This window comes from Bos indicus x Bos taurus, chromosome 23, assembly GCF_003369695.1.
Source record: "Bos indicus x Bos taurus breed Angus x Brahman F1 hybrid chromosome 23, Bos_hybrid_MaternalHap_v2.0, whole genome shotgun sequence".
NCBI classification, from domain to species: Eukaryota; Metazoa; Chordata; class Mammalia; order Artiodactyla; family Bovidae; genus Bos; species Bos indicus x Bos taurus.
In genome coordinates, this window is record NC_040098.1 from 30,983,422 (window position 1) to 31,001,816 (window position 18,395).

The window sequence follows — 18,395 nt, forward strand, 5'->3', positions numbered from 1 at the left end:
GTCAGGCATGACTGAGTGACTGAACTTAATTGACCACTATAATTCAAGAAAAGAAAGAACATTATAAAGCGAAAGTGCAAGCAGATAGTGTTAAATAAGGAATAGCCTTTTTTATTGACTTCCGTATAAATGGTCAACTTGTAGTTGTTGTTTATTCGCTAAGTTGTGTCTGACTCTTTGTGACCCCATGGACTGTAGCCCACCAGACTTTCTGTCCATGGGATTTCCGAGGCAAGGATACTGGAGTGGGTTGCCATTTCCTTCTCCACGGGATCTTCCCGACCTGGGGATCCAACTTGTGTCTCCTGCATTGGCAGGTGGATTCTCTACCACTGAGCCACCAGGGAAGCCCTAGCATAGTAGCTCTATGGTCTTTTAAAACTTGAGGCAGAGGGTGGAATGGGTGTTGGTGAGCTGTTAGTCTTCACCACAAAGTCTCCTCTGGCAAAATCAGGTGAATGAAAGAGTGTTATTTCTAATATAAGTGATATGTCTGGGAAGAAAAAAATCAGTACAATCTTATCTATAATAGATGCTTATGAATAATATTTCCTCAATCTTTTGTACATTGCTATACTTACCACATTTCATAATCATTTATTTATCTGTAGTCTCTGATCAATCTTGAAGCTTTTAAATGTATGAATTATATTTTATCTATGTATATTTATTTATCTGTCTCCTTATCATTTATCCCTACTTCCTATTTATTTACAGAGTCAGTACGTAGTACAATTCTTGATACATGGTAAACACCCAAGAAGTGCTCTTTGAATAAGTGTATTGATTGATCTTCTGTTGGGAAAGGTCAATATTATTTCTTTAACTCTCTACACTCTGATTTTTCCACTTAATTCATGACTTTGCTGGCCATTTTTTTTAATCCACAATATTCTCTTTATTGCACTCTTTACATCTTTGTTTCTTAAAGTGTATATCAGAGGGTTAAGGCTGGGTGTGACAATTGTGTAAAAGAGAGTAAGGAACTTCCCCTCATCTTGTGAGGTACTAGTATGTGGCTTTAAATACATATAAATGATTGTTCCATAAAACAGAGATACTACTGTGAGGTTGGAACCACATGTATTAAGGATCTTTTGCCACCTTGCTGCTGACTTGATTCTCATGACAGCTTGAGTGATGACTCCATATGAGATGAGAATTAGTGACAGAGGTACCAGAAGAAATACCACTCCAAGAGCAAAGACAACAACTTCAATTACTTTTGAATAGACACAAGCCATCTTGATCAATGCTGGCATCTCACAGAGAAAGTTATCCACCTCCCGGTGCCCACATCTTGGTAACTTCAAAGTCAAAGAGCAAAGAATTAAGGCACTGCCAAGACCACCTAACCAGGCAGTCAACACCATCTTCTGGCAAAGCTCAGGGTGCATTATTACTGTGTAGTGAAGAGGTTGACAGACAGCAGCATAGCGGTCATAAGCCATTACAGCCAAGAGAAGACATTCTGTGGCTCCCATGTCAAGGGCAAAGAACTGGAGCACACACCCTCCATATGTAATAGACTTTTTTGGACCCCATAGATTTACCAGCATCTGGGGGATAATGCTAGTTGTGTAACAGAGGTCCACAAAAGACAAATTGGATAAGAAGAAATACATGGGCGTATGGAGCTGGGTGTCTAGGTAAGATACAAGAATGATCGTTGTGTTTCCTACCAGTGTTATAATATAGAAGATGAAGACAACCACAGAGATGATGTGTTCCAATTGGGGCCGATCAGAAAAGCCCAGAAGGATGAAGTCTGTTGTGGAACTTCCATTGCTGGTTCCCATTGCTCCTTTTGAGAAACTAGGAAGCTATACCATGGGAAGAAAAAATAGTGTCAGCCTTAGGTAGAACTAAAAACCTCTGAAGTTTGTCGTGAATATCCAAAGGTCACTTATTTGCATGCTTTCTCCCATTTTGGAACACCTCTTAACATATCTGCTGTGTTCATTTTCCAAAATCTCTACCTATTTCATTATATCCATAGTGGTTTTATTTATTTATTTTTTATTTGCCATGCCATGTGGCTTCAGGTATCTTAGTTCCTTGACCAGGGATTGAGCCTGGGACCCCGAGAGTTAAAACGTGGATCCTAACCACTGGATTTCTAGGGAATTCCCCAGAATGCTTCTAAAAATAATTTTTGACCACTGAGTCACACAAATATTTTTCTTACAAAGCTGTTGAGCTTAAAGTAAAAATTAAATGATGTTTTCCTGGGGTAAGCTCTACCATTTTCTAACAATTAGTTTCCATATTCACTTCCAAATGTCTATATCTCAACCTTTATAATCATAATAATTGTCATCACAACTAGCATCCTCCTCCGCTTTTTCCTGCTTTTCAACATTACACTGTTGTTCTTGTATTAATTTTGATGTTCTTCACTATCCTGCCCTTTTTTTGTGCAATGTGTTTTTCGTGCCAGGAAATAATCCTTTTTATTAACCTTTATTTATGTGTACAGATGCTATAGATTTCTTTGAACACCTTTATGAATCTTATTACACCATCTCAGCAGTCTTATTGATTTGTTGCAGAGTTAAAAGTTGAACTAATTCCAGAAGGCTTTGGTCCCCACATACACATGATAGCAATCTGCATTAGCTCCTATTTACCTGTCCCTTCAGCAAAATTAACAAGGCAGTTAATTGAAACAAGAAGTTTATTAAACAATCAATGAGTTGTTTTTCCCCATGGAATTTACTAATTACATGAGCTTATCCTCTGGTTGCTTTGGAACTCTATAGGTAAAACTATCACCTAATTTTAACTCTAAAAGAATACAGATAAGGGATACAATTATATCAGTCTTACTTTGTCTGGATACGGTATCATATCATTAAACAGATGGAATGTCTAATTACTGAGTTAGTTTATGAATTTTTTAATGTATATAATCTGTAGCCATGAACTTCAGACCTAAATGTATACTTTGCATTTATAGTGTCTTTGGGTCAAGGAATAATAACCTATTTGTTACAGTTATAGTAAGATAAGGTAAAGATAAATTACCTACAGTATATCATTTTTATAAGCATTTTAGTTAGAACATTATATATTATAATCATGATGAAAGAACTGTTATTATTAAGTAGTATGAAATAGAGGTGTAGTTTTTCTCAATAAAATGGAAATGTAATTTAATTATGAGTGTCCAGTTTCTATGCTGTAGATGTCAGACTAAGTTAAGCCGATTGCTTAAGAGCACAAGTTCTTGACTCAGAGTGCTTGGGATCAAATTCCAGCTTCACCACTCAGAAGCAATGTGTCCTTGGGCAATTTATTTAACCAGTCTGTCTACTAGGTTCTCTATGTGTTATGTGAAGGGATATTGTGAAGGTTAATATTTGTGAAGACACTTGGAAGTGAATCCTTCTGTGGAAGGATTTCCAATGAAGGCCTAAAGCCTTCGTTCTCGTCTAATTCTATAAATGAAAAGCTATATTCACCTGCCCCCAAATCATTGTTACTCTATTTATCCTTCATTTCCTTTTCATGCTGGTGATTCACCATGTGGTCTACAACTAAACTGGAATGCTTAAATATTTTTTTGGCATGATTTTTTAAGTGCACAATCATACTTATGTACACAAAATTACTTTCAAATACAGTGTACAGATTGAACCAATAAGCTTCAGAAGGAGGAGAGGACTTGATTTCCAAAATGACTTGATTACAGAATGCACTTGGCTTTTTTTGACCACTTCAGCTTGGTATAGTGTTGGGAATTAAAAGGAAGGCCACAGAATTTTAGAGTTGAAATGAACCTCGGGCACCATGAATCCAGTCTTCTATCCTACACAAGAAATCCTTCCACAGGAAGATTCACTTTCACTCCTATTTTCATAAATTCAGTAACAGGAAAGTCATTTGCACATGAAGCAGCCTCTTTCCTTTAATCAGTGTCTCTTACCTACTTCTTACGTTGAGCTCAAAGGTGCCTTTTGTAACATCCAGGCACTGGCTCTTTTTCTTTTTTCTGGAAATAAATACAGAATAAGTCAATTTGACATGGCTTTATAAAGGTAGTTTTATTATTAAAGAAAACATATATACAGAAATAAAAATAAAAGCTAGGTCAGCTAAGGTGAATATTTTTGTAACTGACACAGAGGTCAAAAAACAGAATGCTGACAGCCACCCTGGGAGCTTCTCTTTGTGCCTCATTCCAGTCATAACCCTTCTCTGTCCTTGAAAGTTCCACTATCTTGATGTTTATAATAACCACCTCCTTGTATTTTACTAGTTTAATTACTCAAATGTGCATCTGTAGACACTATTGTTTAATTTGGTTCATTAAGAATTTTTATATGTCTTTTAAGTCTCTTTTGATATTAGAATCTATTGTTAAATATACACTTACATTTATGTTCCCAGACCAAGTGCATAAGTCACTGAACGATCTTTAATTACTATGCTCTTCTGGTTGCAATCCATTGGATGCACCATGGTTTATCAAATGCCTCAGAATAGTGAGTTTAGAAGTAAACACAGTGCACCAGGTGTGCTACACTGTTGAAGAGAATAGTGACAGTCTATGATTTACAAAATGTTTGTAAAATATTTTAACTAGTTTTAGCAGGTGGAAAACATTACAGTCTTCATTTAAGCTTTGGATTATACAAGGCCCCTTGTTGGAAGTGCTGTGAAGACAGGAGTTATACTTTATGTAATTTAATCTTGTGAACCCAAATATAAGACTTTATTGTATGCTTTTTAAAATTTTGGTTTAAGCCTTGAAGTCTCAAAATTTAGATATCATTTTAAATTTAAAAGTCAATATGATATAAAAAAGAGACTTATAACATGAGTTGAAGAGATGTTAAAAAGAAGCATGCTATATTTTAATTAAAACTCACTTTCATTTTTCAGAGTATGAACTTCAGTTTATAATAATGTAGCATAACTTTACATTTTGCTTTCTTCAGTGAAATCTAAGACAAATGAACCAGACATATTTAAACATAACTTGAGTGTACACAATGATATGGAGATAAAACTAGATACATAAAATTTCATAGTTGTCTAAAATTTTATAAAAAAAAAAAGATCTTAAATGGATCTTTTATAACTGTAAAGTAAGATGGTACATTGCTATAACCATACAAAGACAAAGCAGAAAAATACAATATAAAAGTAGTTAAGACCCCCAACTCAGTCAGACCCTTCAGCTACTTTCTCACTGTGTGGAATGAAGCAAACTAATTATCTTCTTTAAGCCAGAGTTTCCTCATCTGCAAAATAGTTATTCTAGAGCACTTGCTTCATAGAATGGTTTGTGAGGATAATTAAATGATATATTACATATAAACTGTTTAGTAAGATGCTCAGCATAGAGAACATTTACTAAGTTAAAATTTTCACTAACTGCTCTTGTTGATTTTTAATATAATCTTCATTCCTGAGAGGGAATTAGTGTCTTAGGGTTTATTTTTATCTCACATATCTGTTACATATTTGCTTTCATGTTAGACTGAGATCTAACATCTGTACTACCTAGGATCTGTTTTCTACTCCATGTCTTCTGTTGGAGATAGCAGCGAATACTTACCAGAAGAAAAAAATATTAGAAGGTAATTATACTTTCATGAGGGTAGAATTCACAGTTGTCATGCTCTTAAGTAGTCCAGATGTACTCCTGTGCACACTATGATGATCCTTCATTTCATTGATAATTCAGAAAACTTGTTTGGCATGTCACTGAGCCTATGAAATATTGGAATAGCCACCAGTTTCTTATATTATTAATAACATGACAATCACATTCATGTTTAAATACAACAGCTGAACTGAGATTAAATAGAGGTCTCCATCTAATGTGGATGTTGGAGAAAAACTAGATGTAGGACTGGTTGAAGAGTTGAAGAATTAGATTTTGTTAAATGTATTTTCGATAGTATATTTGTAGTCTTTTAGTGTATACTTTTGTTAAATGCATTTGTAGATAGATTTTTGCCTAATTAAACAAAGAAAGTGCTATATTGGTCTGCGTATACTACAAGAATCGTAATGATGTAGCAGGGAAATATTTGTGTGCAATTTTAAAGGCTACTATGTGGATGTGATTTAGACCTTGGGGACTAGTGCCCCACAGAGGTGATTAACAAATCTTTGACTATGGTCAGAATCTTATCTAAACAACAATTTTATGAAAAGTTCCCTTAAGATTTTGGGGTCTATCCATTTTCTGTTTAGATTTCTCCCATGGAAATTAATTTCAGAGGTAAATTTATATATTGCACTGAAGTTACTATTGAATATTATAAATATAATGTAAACCATATTTATTAAAATAACACATTTAATTGAAATTTGGATTATTCAACAGGTAAGACATCAAGTTGGAGAAATACAGGCAATTGTCTAGATATTGTGTGTCCATAGGAAATAAGATATATGATTAAAAAATCATGGAATAATTAAAATTCTAGGTTCATGAGCTATATAATCATTGTTTCATTTTCAATAAATTAAGGATAATACTGTGAATACATTTCAGCCTGCCCTTCTGTTCAAGAGCTGAAAATTTTCTAATAGCTTAGAGCTGCCTATGTGGCTTCACACTGTCCAGTCTGTCTTCCTGCCCGACTCCCAGGGGAATCGGTCTTGAATTCTGTGTTCATCACATACTTACATTAGGATATAATTTATACATTGACACACTCCCCTACATATGTGGAGAATGTCTAAATAGCCTGTATTTTTTCTATGTGCAACTTCACAGAATTTGTCTATTAGTTCTTGGAGTTTTTTTTATTAGGTCTTTAGGATTTTCTATATCAAAGATCATGTCATCTGCAGAGACAGTTTTACTTCTCACTTTCTGATTTGGATGCTTTTCATTTCTTTTCCTTTTCTAGGACTACCCAACTATAAGATAGAAGTGGTCATCATTGTCTTGCCCTTGATATTAGAGGAAAAGCTTACAACCTTTACTACTGAGTATGGTGTTTGCTCTGGGCTTGTCATATATGATTCAATGTCTTTACTAGTAATTGGTCTGTTAGATTTTCTACCGATATTTCTTTCTAATTCAATCTTGGTAGGTTGTATGTTTTTAGAAATTAACTGTTTCTTCTAAGTAGTTCAATTTATTGGTATAGTGTTTTTTGATCCTATCTATTTTGTGTGGTAGCAGTTGTAATGTCTTTTTCATACTTTTTTTTATTTTTGTCCTCTTTTTTTGCTGATGGAGTCTGCAATGCATTTAGTAGGAACTGCATCTTTTTGTTGCCCTCCAATAGTCCTGCTGCTGCTGCTAAGTTGCTTCCAACTCTGTGTCCGACTCTGTTCAACTCCATAGACGGCAGCCCACCAGACCTCCCTGACCCTGGGATTCTCCAGGCAAGAACACTGGAGTGGGTTGCCACCTCCTTCTCCAGTGCATGAAAGTGAAAAGTAAAAGTGAAGTCGCTCAGTAGTTCCCGACTCTTAGTGACCCCATAGACTGCAGCCTACCAGGCTCCTCCATCCATGGGACTTTCCAGGCAATAGTACTGGAGTGGGGTGCCAGTGCCTTCTCCTAGCTGCTGCTTTTTCAGGCTCTTCTTTCATCATGGTCACCACTCCCCGAGTCTTGCAGCACATCTCAGCATACTGAATTTGGTGAGAAAGAAGTTGTTTGTTTGTCAGTGTCTTTGGTGCACAGCTAGGGAATCCAGTTGATCACTCAGGTTCACTCACATTCTCCCAGTGGAGAAATCACAGGCTAAGGAAGTCTCCTTTGGCACTGAGCTGTGACACCTTGGAGGAGAGGTGGTAGGTAGTAACCTTCTTAACCTCATCAGTGTGTCCATCTTGTATTTGTCTCTGCTCCAGTGATGTGCTGGTACGTCTCATTGGACTCCCAGAGTTTCACAAAGGCAGTGCTGTCTGTTGGTGATTGCACAGATCATCCTGAATATGCAGGAACCTTAGACTATGGCTTGCTTTTCTAATTCCTTAGTGGTGTCTTTGGAAGAGACAAAGCTTTAATTTTAAAAAGTTCAACACATGAATTTTTCTTTTATGATTAGTCTTTACCTACTCTAAGCTTATGAAGATATTTCTATATTTTATTCTAGAAGCTTTATATTTTAGCTTTTATTTTTAGTCAGGGATTCATTTCAAGTTAAAGTTTTCTGTATGGTGTGAGGTAGAAGTTGAACGTCAGTATTTTCCATAGAATATCCAGTAATTTCAACACCATTCATTGAAAGATTATCTTTTTCTTATTAAATTTTGACACCTTTGCAAAGTCAGTTGACCCTATACATCCATTTCTGAGCTCTCTATTGACCTATTTGTGTATGCTTAGGCCAATACTGCACTGTCCTGATTGGTGCAGTTTTATAGTACATCTAGGAATCAGGTGATGTCATTCCTCCAGTTTTGTTCTTCTAAGAAGATTTGGGGATACTGTAGGTTTTTGCATTTCCATGTCAGTTTTACAATCAGCTGGTGAACTTCTTAAAAAAAATTGGTTGATTTATTGGTTTCCTATTGCTGCTGTTCCAAACTACCAGAAACTTAGTGGCTTTAAATAACATGAATTTATAATCTTACATTTTTGGAGACTGGAAGTCCAAAATGGATATCCCTGAGAAAATCACAAGGTGTTGGTAGGGTTGCATTATTTTCTGGAGGCACTAGGAAGAATTCATTTTCTTGCACTTTCCAGTTTCTAGGGGCTGCCATGGTCATTGGCGTATGGATTCCTCCCCTCTTCAGCTAGGAATGGCCAGTCTAACCTTTCTCACATTCATCACATTGACTCTCCTGCATCCTTTTTCCTTCATTTAAGGATGCTTCTGGTTGTACTGGGTCCATCCATATAATTCAGAACACTCTCCCTATTTTAAGGTTTCTGAATACCAGCCTTAATTCCATCTGAAACTTTAACTCTTTCTTACTGCATCACATAATATATTCACAAGTTCAAAGGGATAGAATGAGGACCTCTCTGGGGGAGCCTTTATTCTGCCTACTTAATTGGAGATGTTTTGAATCTGGAGATCAGTTTGGGGAAAACTGACATTATAACAATATTATGTCTTCCAACCCATGAACATGGTCTAGCCCCATATTTATTTAGGCCTTCTTTGAGTTCTCTTAGTGATGTTTAGTAGTTTTCAAAGTAGAGGTCTTGTACATAATTCATTTAAATTTATTCTATTTAAAATGCTATTGTAACTGATATTATTTTACACTTTCAATTTTCAATTGTTTATTGCTCATATGGAAATATAATTTGGTTTAAATTTTCACCTTGTATCGAGCCACCATTCAACTTCACTTATTAATTCTTGTTACAGTCTCTACTACAGTTTTAAATTGAATTTGTGTTTATCTTGTTCCTGAATTCAGGAGGAAAATATTCATTATTTCATGATTAAACATAGTGTTAGTTCAAGCTTTTTTTTGTAACTAGTCTTTACTAAATTCATTAAGCACACTGCAACAGAGAATCTGGCGGACACTGCCATCCAATCTGCATCTTGACAACCATTAATCTAGAGATGAAATACTGGCATGTTTACATCTTCACTTTCTAGAAAAGAACACTGCAGAAAATGGTCTCTACCTGCCTCTTCCTTTCGATTCTTACATGAATATATGTAATGGTTCTTACTTTCTAGCCCTCATAGTACAAAAAACCAGACAGAGGGCAGCCAAAGTGAGTTCTGAGTATCAATCAATAATATATTTCACACACTGTTAACAATTCTTTCTTCAGTCTGTTGGTTCTGGGTTATTTGATACTTTCATTGATCTTTTTCTTGGCTGCATTAATTCTGAAAAATTTAAGAAATTACATGAATTGTCTACTATCTGAGCTGTTTCATATCAGAAAAACTTATGTTTCTTTCACATATAAAAGACAGTTTGTTTGGATATGAAATTATTTGCTAGTGAATTTTTCCACTGCAAACTTTCAGTGGCCATTTCCAGGACCATACTTCAAATGTCTTTTTTACTTCCAACATCTTTGCTTCCATCAAAGTTACTATATCTGCTTCTTTCTTTTCATCTTCAATTTTGTCACTACACTACAAAATGTTAACCCTAGCAAAAACTAGAGTACATGAAGTGATGGACTGACTCAAATTTCTGAACATCCTATTCTAGATTTTCTAATTTTGTAGGGCACTTGTTTTCAATCTTGGCTGAGCACTAGCCTTTTGGCAAATACAATTCATTGCTTTGGCAGGTGGCATAGCCATGTGGCTTATAAAATCCTATAGATGATTCCACTATATATCATCTTTTATTTTTAACATTATTTTATTTATTATAATTGGAGGCTAATTACTTTACAATATTGTGGTTGTTTTTGCCATACATTGACATGAATTAGCCATGGGTGTACATGTGTCCCCCATCTCCCTAACCCCACTCCCACCTCCATCCCCATTCCATCCCTCAGGGTAGGTGTGAGTGGGGTATTAAAGTCTCCCACTATTGTTGTGTTATTGTTAATTTCTCCTTTCATACTTGTTAGCATTTGTCTTACATGCGGTGCTCCCATGTTGGGTGCATATATATTTATAATTGTTATATCTTCTTCTTGGATTGATCCTTTGATCATTATGTAGTGACCGTCTTTGTCTCTTTTCATAGCCTTTGTTTTAAAGTCTATTTTATCTGATATGAGTATTGCTACTCCTGCTTTCCTTTGGTCCCTATTTGCATGGAAAATCTTTTTCCAGCCCTTCACTTTCAGTCCATATGTGTCCCCTGTTTTGAGGTGGGTCTCTTGTAGACAACATATGTAGGGGTCTTGTTTTTGTATCCATTCAGCCAGTCTTTGTCTTTTGGTTGGGGCATTCAACCCATTTACGTTTAAGGTAATTACTGATAACTATGATCCCGTTGCCATTTACTTTATTGTTTGGGGTTCGAATTTATACACCGTTTTGGTGTTTCCTGTCTAGAGAATATCCTTTAGTATTTGTTGGAGAGCTGATTTGGTGGTGCTGAATTCTCTCAGCTTTTGCTTGTCTGAAAAGCTTTTGGTTTCTCCTTCATATTTGAATGAGATCCTTGCTGGGTACAACAATCTGGGCTGTAGGTTATTTTCTTTCATCACTTTAGGTATGTCTTGCCATTCCCTCCTGGCTTGAAGAGTTTTATTGAAAGATCAGCTGTTATCCTTATGGGAATTCCCTTGTGTGTTATTTGTCATTTTTCCCTTGCTGCTTTTAATATTTGTTCTTTGTGTTTGATCTTTGTTAATTTGATTAATATGTGTCTTGGGGTGTTTCGCCTTGGGTTTATCCTGTTTGGGACACTCTGGGTTTCTTGGACTTGAGTGATTATTTCCTTCCCCATTTTAGGGAAGTTTTCAACTATTATCTCCTCAAGTATTTTCTCATGGTCTTTCTTTTTGTCTTGTTCTTCTGGGACCCCTATGATTCAAATGTTGTAGCGTTTAATATTGTCCTGGAGGTTTCTGAGATTGTCCTCATGTCTTTTAATTCATTTTTCTTTTTTCCTCTCTGATTCATTTATTTCTACCATTCTATCTTCTAATTCACTAATCCTATCTTCTGCCTCTGTTATTCTACTATTTGTTGCCTCCAGAGTGTTTTTAATTTCATTTATTGCATTATTCATTATATATTGACTCTTTTTTATTTCTTCTAGGTCCTTGTTAAACCTTTCTTGCATCTTCTCAATCCTTGTCTCCAGGCTATTTATCTGTGATTCCATTTTGATTTCAAGATTTTGGATCAATTTCACTATCATTATTCAGAATTCTTTATCAGGTAGATTCCCTATCTCTTCCTCTTTTGTTTGGTTTGGTGGGCATTTATCCTGTTCCTTTATCTGCTGGGTATTCCTCTGTCTCTTCATCTTGTTTAAATTGCTGAGTTTGGGGTGTCCCTTCTGTATTCTGGCAGTTTGTGGAGTTCTCTTTATTGTGGCATTTCCTCGGTGTGTGTGGGTTTGTACAGGTGGCTTGTCAAGGTTTCTTGGTTAGGGAAGCTTGTGTCGGTGTTCTGGTGGGTGGACCTGTATTTCTTCTCTCTGGAGTGCAATGAAGTGTCCAGTAATAAGTTATGAGATGTCTATGGTTTTGGGGTGACTTTGGGCAGCCTGTATCTTGGAGCTCAGGGCTGTGTTCCTTTGTTGCTGGAGAATTTGCTTGGTATGTCTTGCCCTGGAACCTGTTGGCCCTTGTGTGGTGCTTGGTTTCAGTGTAGGTATGGAGGCATTTGATGAGCTCCTGTCAATTAACGTTCCCTGGAGTCAGGAGTTCCCTGGAGTCAGGGTCTGAACTTAAGCCTCCTGCTTCCAGTTGTCAGTCCTATTTTTACAGTCGTTTCAAAACTTCTCCTTCTATACAGCACCACTGATAAAACATCTACGTTAAAGATGAAAAGTTTCTCCACCATGAGGGTCACCCAGAGAGGTTCACAGTGTTACATGGAGAAGAGAAGAGGGAGGAGGGAGTTAGAGGTGACCTGAATAAGATGAGGTGGAATCAATAGAGGAGAGAGTGGGCTAGCCAGTAATCACTTCCTTATGTGTACTCCACAACTGGACTGCTCAGAGATGTTCATGGAGTTATACAGAGAAGAGAAGAAGGAGGAAGGAGACAGAGGTGGCCAGGAGGATAAAAGGGGGGAATGAAAAGGAAGGAGATAGATCCAGACAGTAATCAGTTCCCAAAGTGATCTCCACCGTCTGGAACACACTGAAATTCACAGAGTTGGGTAGAGTAGAGAGGGGTTAGGGAGGAGACACAGGCGACCTGGTGGAGAAAAAGGAAGAGTCCAGAGGGAGAGAGAGAAGTCAAGCCAGTAATCTCGCTCCCTAGTGAAAAATGAGTACTGAAGATTGGGTTCTTAAAGGTACAAAATTGGTAATAAATACATAAAAGCAGAAATTAAAAATCTAGAGTAGAGTTCGGAATTTCAAAAAGACAATGTTAAAGAAAAGAAGAAGGAAAAGAAAGAGAAAAACAAACAAACAAAAACAAACAAAGTTGCAAAAATTATAAAGAAAATATAGGTACAAAATTGATAACAAATACCAAAAAGCAAAAGTTAAAAATCTAGAGTAGAGTTTGGAATTTCAAAAATACAATGTTAAAAAAAAGAAAAAGAAAAAAAAGAGAGAAAAAAAAACAAAGTCGCAAAAATTATAAAGAAAGTATAGGTCCAAAATTGATAACATATACCAAAAAGCATAAATTAAAAATCTAGAGTAGAGTTTGGAATTTCAAAAACGCAATATTAAAGAAAAGATGAAAAAAAAAGTCAAAAAAAATTATAAAAATATATATATATGAAGTTGGCTTTTTAAAAAAATAGGGTCTTTTTTATCTTTTTGCTAAGTAATAGTAGGTTATAAAAGTGAAAATTAAAGGAATAATAGAGGACTTAAAATTCTTTAAAAATTAAAAAAAAAAAAAGAAAGAATTATCGTAAAAATAGTAAAAATATATCTAGGACTTTCTCTAGTTTTGTTGTGGGTATTGTGGGTTCAGTTCATTTTCAGCTAGTTCCTTGGTCTGACTTATATTTCTCAAGATCTAGAGGCCCCTTCCTATGTAGTCGGTACTAACCACAGGGTTTTAATCTATTGCCTGTAGCTTCCAAGGTGGTTTCCTCTGTTATAGATTCTTCTGTTTGCTGGTCTCTTCAGTGTCTGGTTTCCGCCCTGACACAAAGGGGACGGTGGAGGACACTTTTTTTTTTTTTTTTTTAGGCTCACTTGTTCAGTTGCGCTGTGGGGAGGGAGGCATGCTGCAAACTAATAACACTGGCGTGTGCTTGCAGTGCCTCAGCCACACTGGGTCTGCCCTCGCTCACGGCGCGTGTAGCCTCCCTGCCCACACTGCTCAGGCTCTAGGCTGCTCCACCGGGAACCATCTGTGGCCGGCCCTGGGCTGCTTGCACCTCCCAGGTCCAAGCCGCTCAGGTGCAGGCACTCGGGTAGTCCTCAGAGGCGCAGACTCGGTTGGGCCTGCGTTTTGTGCCCTTCCCAGGTCCGAGCAGCTCAGGTGATGAGGTGTTTGGCGAGCGCGACTGCTGCGACTTATCGCCTCCCCACCGCTCAGTTATCTAGGTATACAACCGGCGCACCTTCTCAGGCGGATGTTGACCGTCCAGACCCCCAAGTTTTAGTTAGCAAAGAAGCCTGCTTACAGTTTTATAGATAATGTCTCTCTGGGGCTGCGAATGCCCTCTTCCAGCTCTGGCTGCCTGTCACTGGAGGGGGATGGTCTGTAGCCGGATATCTCTGTTCAGTCCTTTGTTCCGTGCGCGGGCCTGGTGGTGTCTTAGGTTAGGGCTGGCTTTTCACGTGGTAGATATCCCACAGTCTGGTTTGCCCAAATTATTTCGCTCAGATAGCGCTCGGGGTATTCAGGCCAGATCCTTACTGTAAGTGATGCAGCCCGTGCCGCGCCTCCCTGCCCAGCCCCCACTTGCTAGTGGCGTGTGCAGGCGTCTGCGCTGCTTCTCCACTGGGGGAGTTACCGTAGGGCTCGTAATATGCGGTTTTTAATTATTTATTTATTTTTCCTCCCTGTTATGTTGCCCTCTGTGCTTCCAAGGCTTGGCACAGATTCGGCAGTGAGAAGGTTTCCTGGTGTTTGGAAACTTCTCTCTTTTTAAGACTCCCTTCCCAGGACAGAACTCCATCCCTCCCTCTTTTGTCTCTTTTTTTGTCTTTTATATTTTTTCCTACCTCCTTTTGAAGACTTGGGTTGCCTTTCTGGGTGCCTGATGTCCTCTGCCGGCATTCAGAAGTTGTTTTATGGAATTTACTTGGCTTTTAAATGTTTTGTTGATGAATTTGTGGGGGAGAAAATGTTCTCCCTGTCCTACTCCTCCACCATCTTAGCTCCTCCCTCCTCAATAAAACCTTTTATGCAAAGTAGTAGTGGAGCATCTGAAACGGCAGTGAGCTGGGACTTCATGAGCTCATAGAATATATGGCTGCTGTTGCTGCTGCTAAGTCGCTTCAGTCATGTCCGACTCTGTGCGACCCCATAACGGCAGCCCACCAGGCCCCGCCGTCCCTGGGATTCTCCAGACAAGAACACTGGAGTGGGTTGCCATTTCCTCCTCCAATGCATGAAAGTGAAAAGTGAAAGGGAAGTCGCTCAGTCGTGTCCGACTCTTAGCGACCCCATGGACTGCAGCCTACCAGGCTCCTCCATTCATGGGATTTTCCAGGCAAGAGTACTGGAGTGGGGTGCCATTGCCTTTTCCCAATGTATGGCACAGCTGTCTTATTCCAGCAGGTAGAATATATGCCTACCTGCTAGTGTCTGCTTAATAAACCTCCATAGGACTGGTACGATTTGGTCACTGTCACTTTCATTACAACCTGGACAAAAGGTTGCAGGGAAAATGCTAATACTGTAGTCATCTCAAGTTTTTCAGGGACTGATTATCTACCAAATTAACCTGAAAGCTGAAGGTAACCAACTTTGCTTTTATCAGGTCAGAACCCTTGTACAGCCCAATTCTCTCATTCAGTTCAGTTCAGTTCAGTCACTCAGTCGTGTCCAACTCTTTGCGACCCCAGGCATTGCAGCACACCAGGCCTCCCTGTCCATCACCATCTCCCGGAGTTCACTCAAACTCACATCCATTGAATCGGTCATGCCATCCAGCCATCTCATCCTCTGTCGTCCCTTTCTCCTCCTGCCCCCAATTCCTCCCAGCATCAGAGTCTTTCCCAATGAGGCAACTTATCGCATGAGGTGGCCAAAGTACTGGAGTTTCAGCTTTAGCATCATTCCTTCCAAAGAACACTCAGGGCTGATCTCCTTTAGAATGGACTGGTTGGATCTCCTTGCAGTCCAAGGGACTCTCAGGAGTCTTCTCCAACACCACAGTTCAAAAGCATCAATTCTCTCATTACACACTATTAATTCTTTTCTTAATTTATTATAACTTGTTTCCTTGCACAGACCATTTCCTTGTTACACACTATTAATTCATTTCTTAATTTATTATACCTTGCTTTCTGCATCTATAAAAATGAGAACCTGAACTAAAGTGTTTAAGAACAAATATCAACAAGACTTTCTTGTCTGTTAACAGCTGAGAGATGTACGCATACACCCGCCAAAATAAGAGAAACAAAACAAACATTATTTTAAAATAACAATTTACTCCTCTTAAATATAACAAATTCATATGAAAATGATTATGAGTCCCTATAGTTTCAGCAAAGAGAGAATATACAAAATAAATATTTTAAATCTACAGCTCTCCTATCAAGTTAGCAATTAAATAAAATACATCAATAAAGATGAAATTAAGATATGTTGAATATTTTTATGAAACAGTTCTATTCATCTTTACCAAAGTAGGAGAACTTTAATAAACTGAGACATGCTGTATTCTTCAAAAAGAAAATTTTTAAAATAAACTTTTTTAAAAAACTTAAATACAGATATTTCAGACAACTTCCTATATTTTCTCTGGCTTATAATAAATTCATTTCAAGATTTATTTTAAAAAATGACAGCTTAGTAGATCAAGACATTTCCTATTTTAAAAAAGGTAATATATAACGAACTGCTATGCCAGGCATTGAAATGTTAGCAAGTAATAATTATTCAAACTATTGGTTTGCAGATGACTGAAACAAAATGGACAGCCCCAAAACAAACAGGTGGGCATTTCTAATTTTGGCAATAGGGTGATAGATCATTTTAGCTAATCAAGTGATGGAACACAGTTCATTATTCAGCTTGTTAACTGAACACAAAGTGGTCAACTAAGACATTTTCTGTAATTTCTGAGCTTTTTGTTGGTAAACACTATTCCTTCACAATATTGAGTCATCTATGTGAACAACAAAATTTTATAATCTGTTGTTCCCCCTTTTGGGCTTACCTGGTGGCTCAGACAGTAAAGCGTCTGCCTGCAATGCAGGAGACCTGAGTTCGATCCCTGGGTGGAGAAGATCCCCTGAAGAAGGAAATGGCAACCCACTCCAGTATTCTTGCCTGGAAAATTCCATGGACAGAGGAACCTGGTAGGCTACAGTCTATGGGATCACAAAGAATTGGACACGACTAAGCAACTTCACTCACTCACTCACTTTCTGGTTTCTTCATTACCCCTTTCTACAGATGTCAAAAAGTGAAGATAGTGGACATACCCAATGCCAGTTCAGGTGGTAACTTCGTTCTGCTGGGCTTTTCCAATCAACCCAAACTTGACCCCATTATCTCTGTGACCAGTTTGCTCTTCCATATCATGACTCTGATAAACAACACAGCAATTATCCTGCTACTTTTCCAGACAGCCGATTTCATACACCCATGTACTTCTTCCTCAATAACCTCATATTTTTAGATATCTGTTACACAACTAGTGTTGTTCCCCAGAAGTTGATAAATCTGTGCGGGCCAAACAAATTAATTACTTATGCAGGTTGTATCCTACAGTTCTTCTTTGCCTTTGACTTCGGTGCAACAGAAAACCTTTTATTGGTTGTCATGGCCTATGATCACTATGCAGCAGTCTGCCAACCCCTGCACTACCTGGTTATCATGCACCCTCAGTTCTGTAAGAAGATGGCAGCAGCATCATGGTTGACTGGCATGTGTGGCGCCCTGGCTATGAGCGCTTTTGGCTTTTCACTGCTGCTATGTGGTCACATACTCGATAACTGCTTTTGTGAGATGCCTGTCTTTCTTAAGATAGCCTGTGCATACACCAAAGTAATGGATGATACCATTTACACACCTGGAGTAATTTACCTTGTTTTGCCACTGTTTTTCATTCTTGTCTCATAGGGAATCATCACTCAAGCTGTGACTAAGATCAAGTCAGGCAAGGCTGGAAGGTGATTAGGGAAGGCAAGGTAATTAACACCTGTGATGCTCAACACCTGTGGTGCTCATCTCACTGTGGTCAGCCTCTTTTATGGCAGTGTCATCTACATGTACTTGCAACCAAAGAAAGGTTCCATGCACAAAGCTGGTAAATTTCTTATCCTCTTTTTTTCCATTCTAATTTTTAATTTAAATTTATTTATTTTAATTGGAGGCTAATTACTTTACAATATTGTATTGGTTTTGCCATACATCAACATGAATCCACCACGAGTGCTCACGTGTTCCCCATCCTGAACCTCCCCACACCTCCCTCCCTGTACCATCCCTCTGGTTCATCCCAGTGCACCAGCCCCAAGCATCCTGCATCCTGTATCAAACCTGGACTGGTGATTCGTTTCCTATATGATATTATACATGTTTCAATGCCATTCTCCCAAATCATCCCACCCTCTCCCTCTCCCACAGAGTCCAAAAGACTGTTCTATACATCTGTGTCTCAATTGTTCTCTCGCATACAGGGTTATCATTACCATCTTCCTAAATTCCATATATATACATTATTATACTGTATTGGTGTTTTTCT

General features: G+C 37.9%; 1 protein-coding gene across 1 annotated transcript; it reads right to left on the reverse strand.

Moving 5' to 3' along the window:
• Positions 1-688: 688 nt before the first annotated feature.
• LOC113881632 (putative olfactory receptor 2W6) lies at positions 689-2,161 on the reverse strand. Its single transcript, XM_027524714.1, has one exon. The coding sequence runs from the start codon at positions 1,797-1,799 to the stop codon at positions 831-833; it is 969 nt and encodes a 322-aa protein (XP_027380515.1). The 5' UTR covers positions 1,800-2,161; the 3' UTR covers positions 689-830.
• Between the last annotated feature and the right edge of the window lie 16,234 nt (positions 2,162-18,395).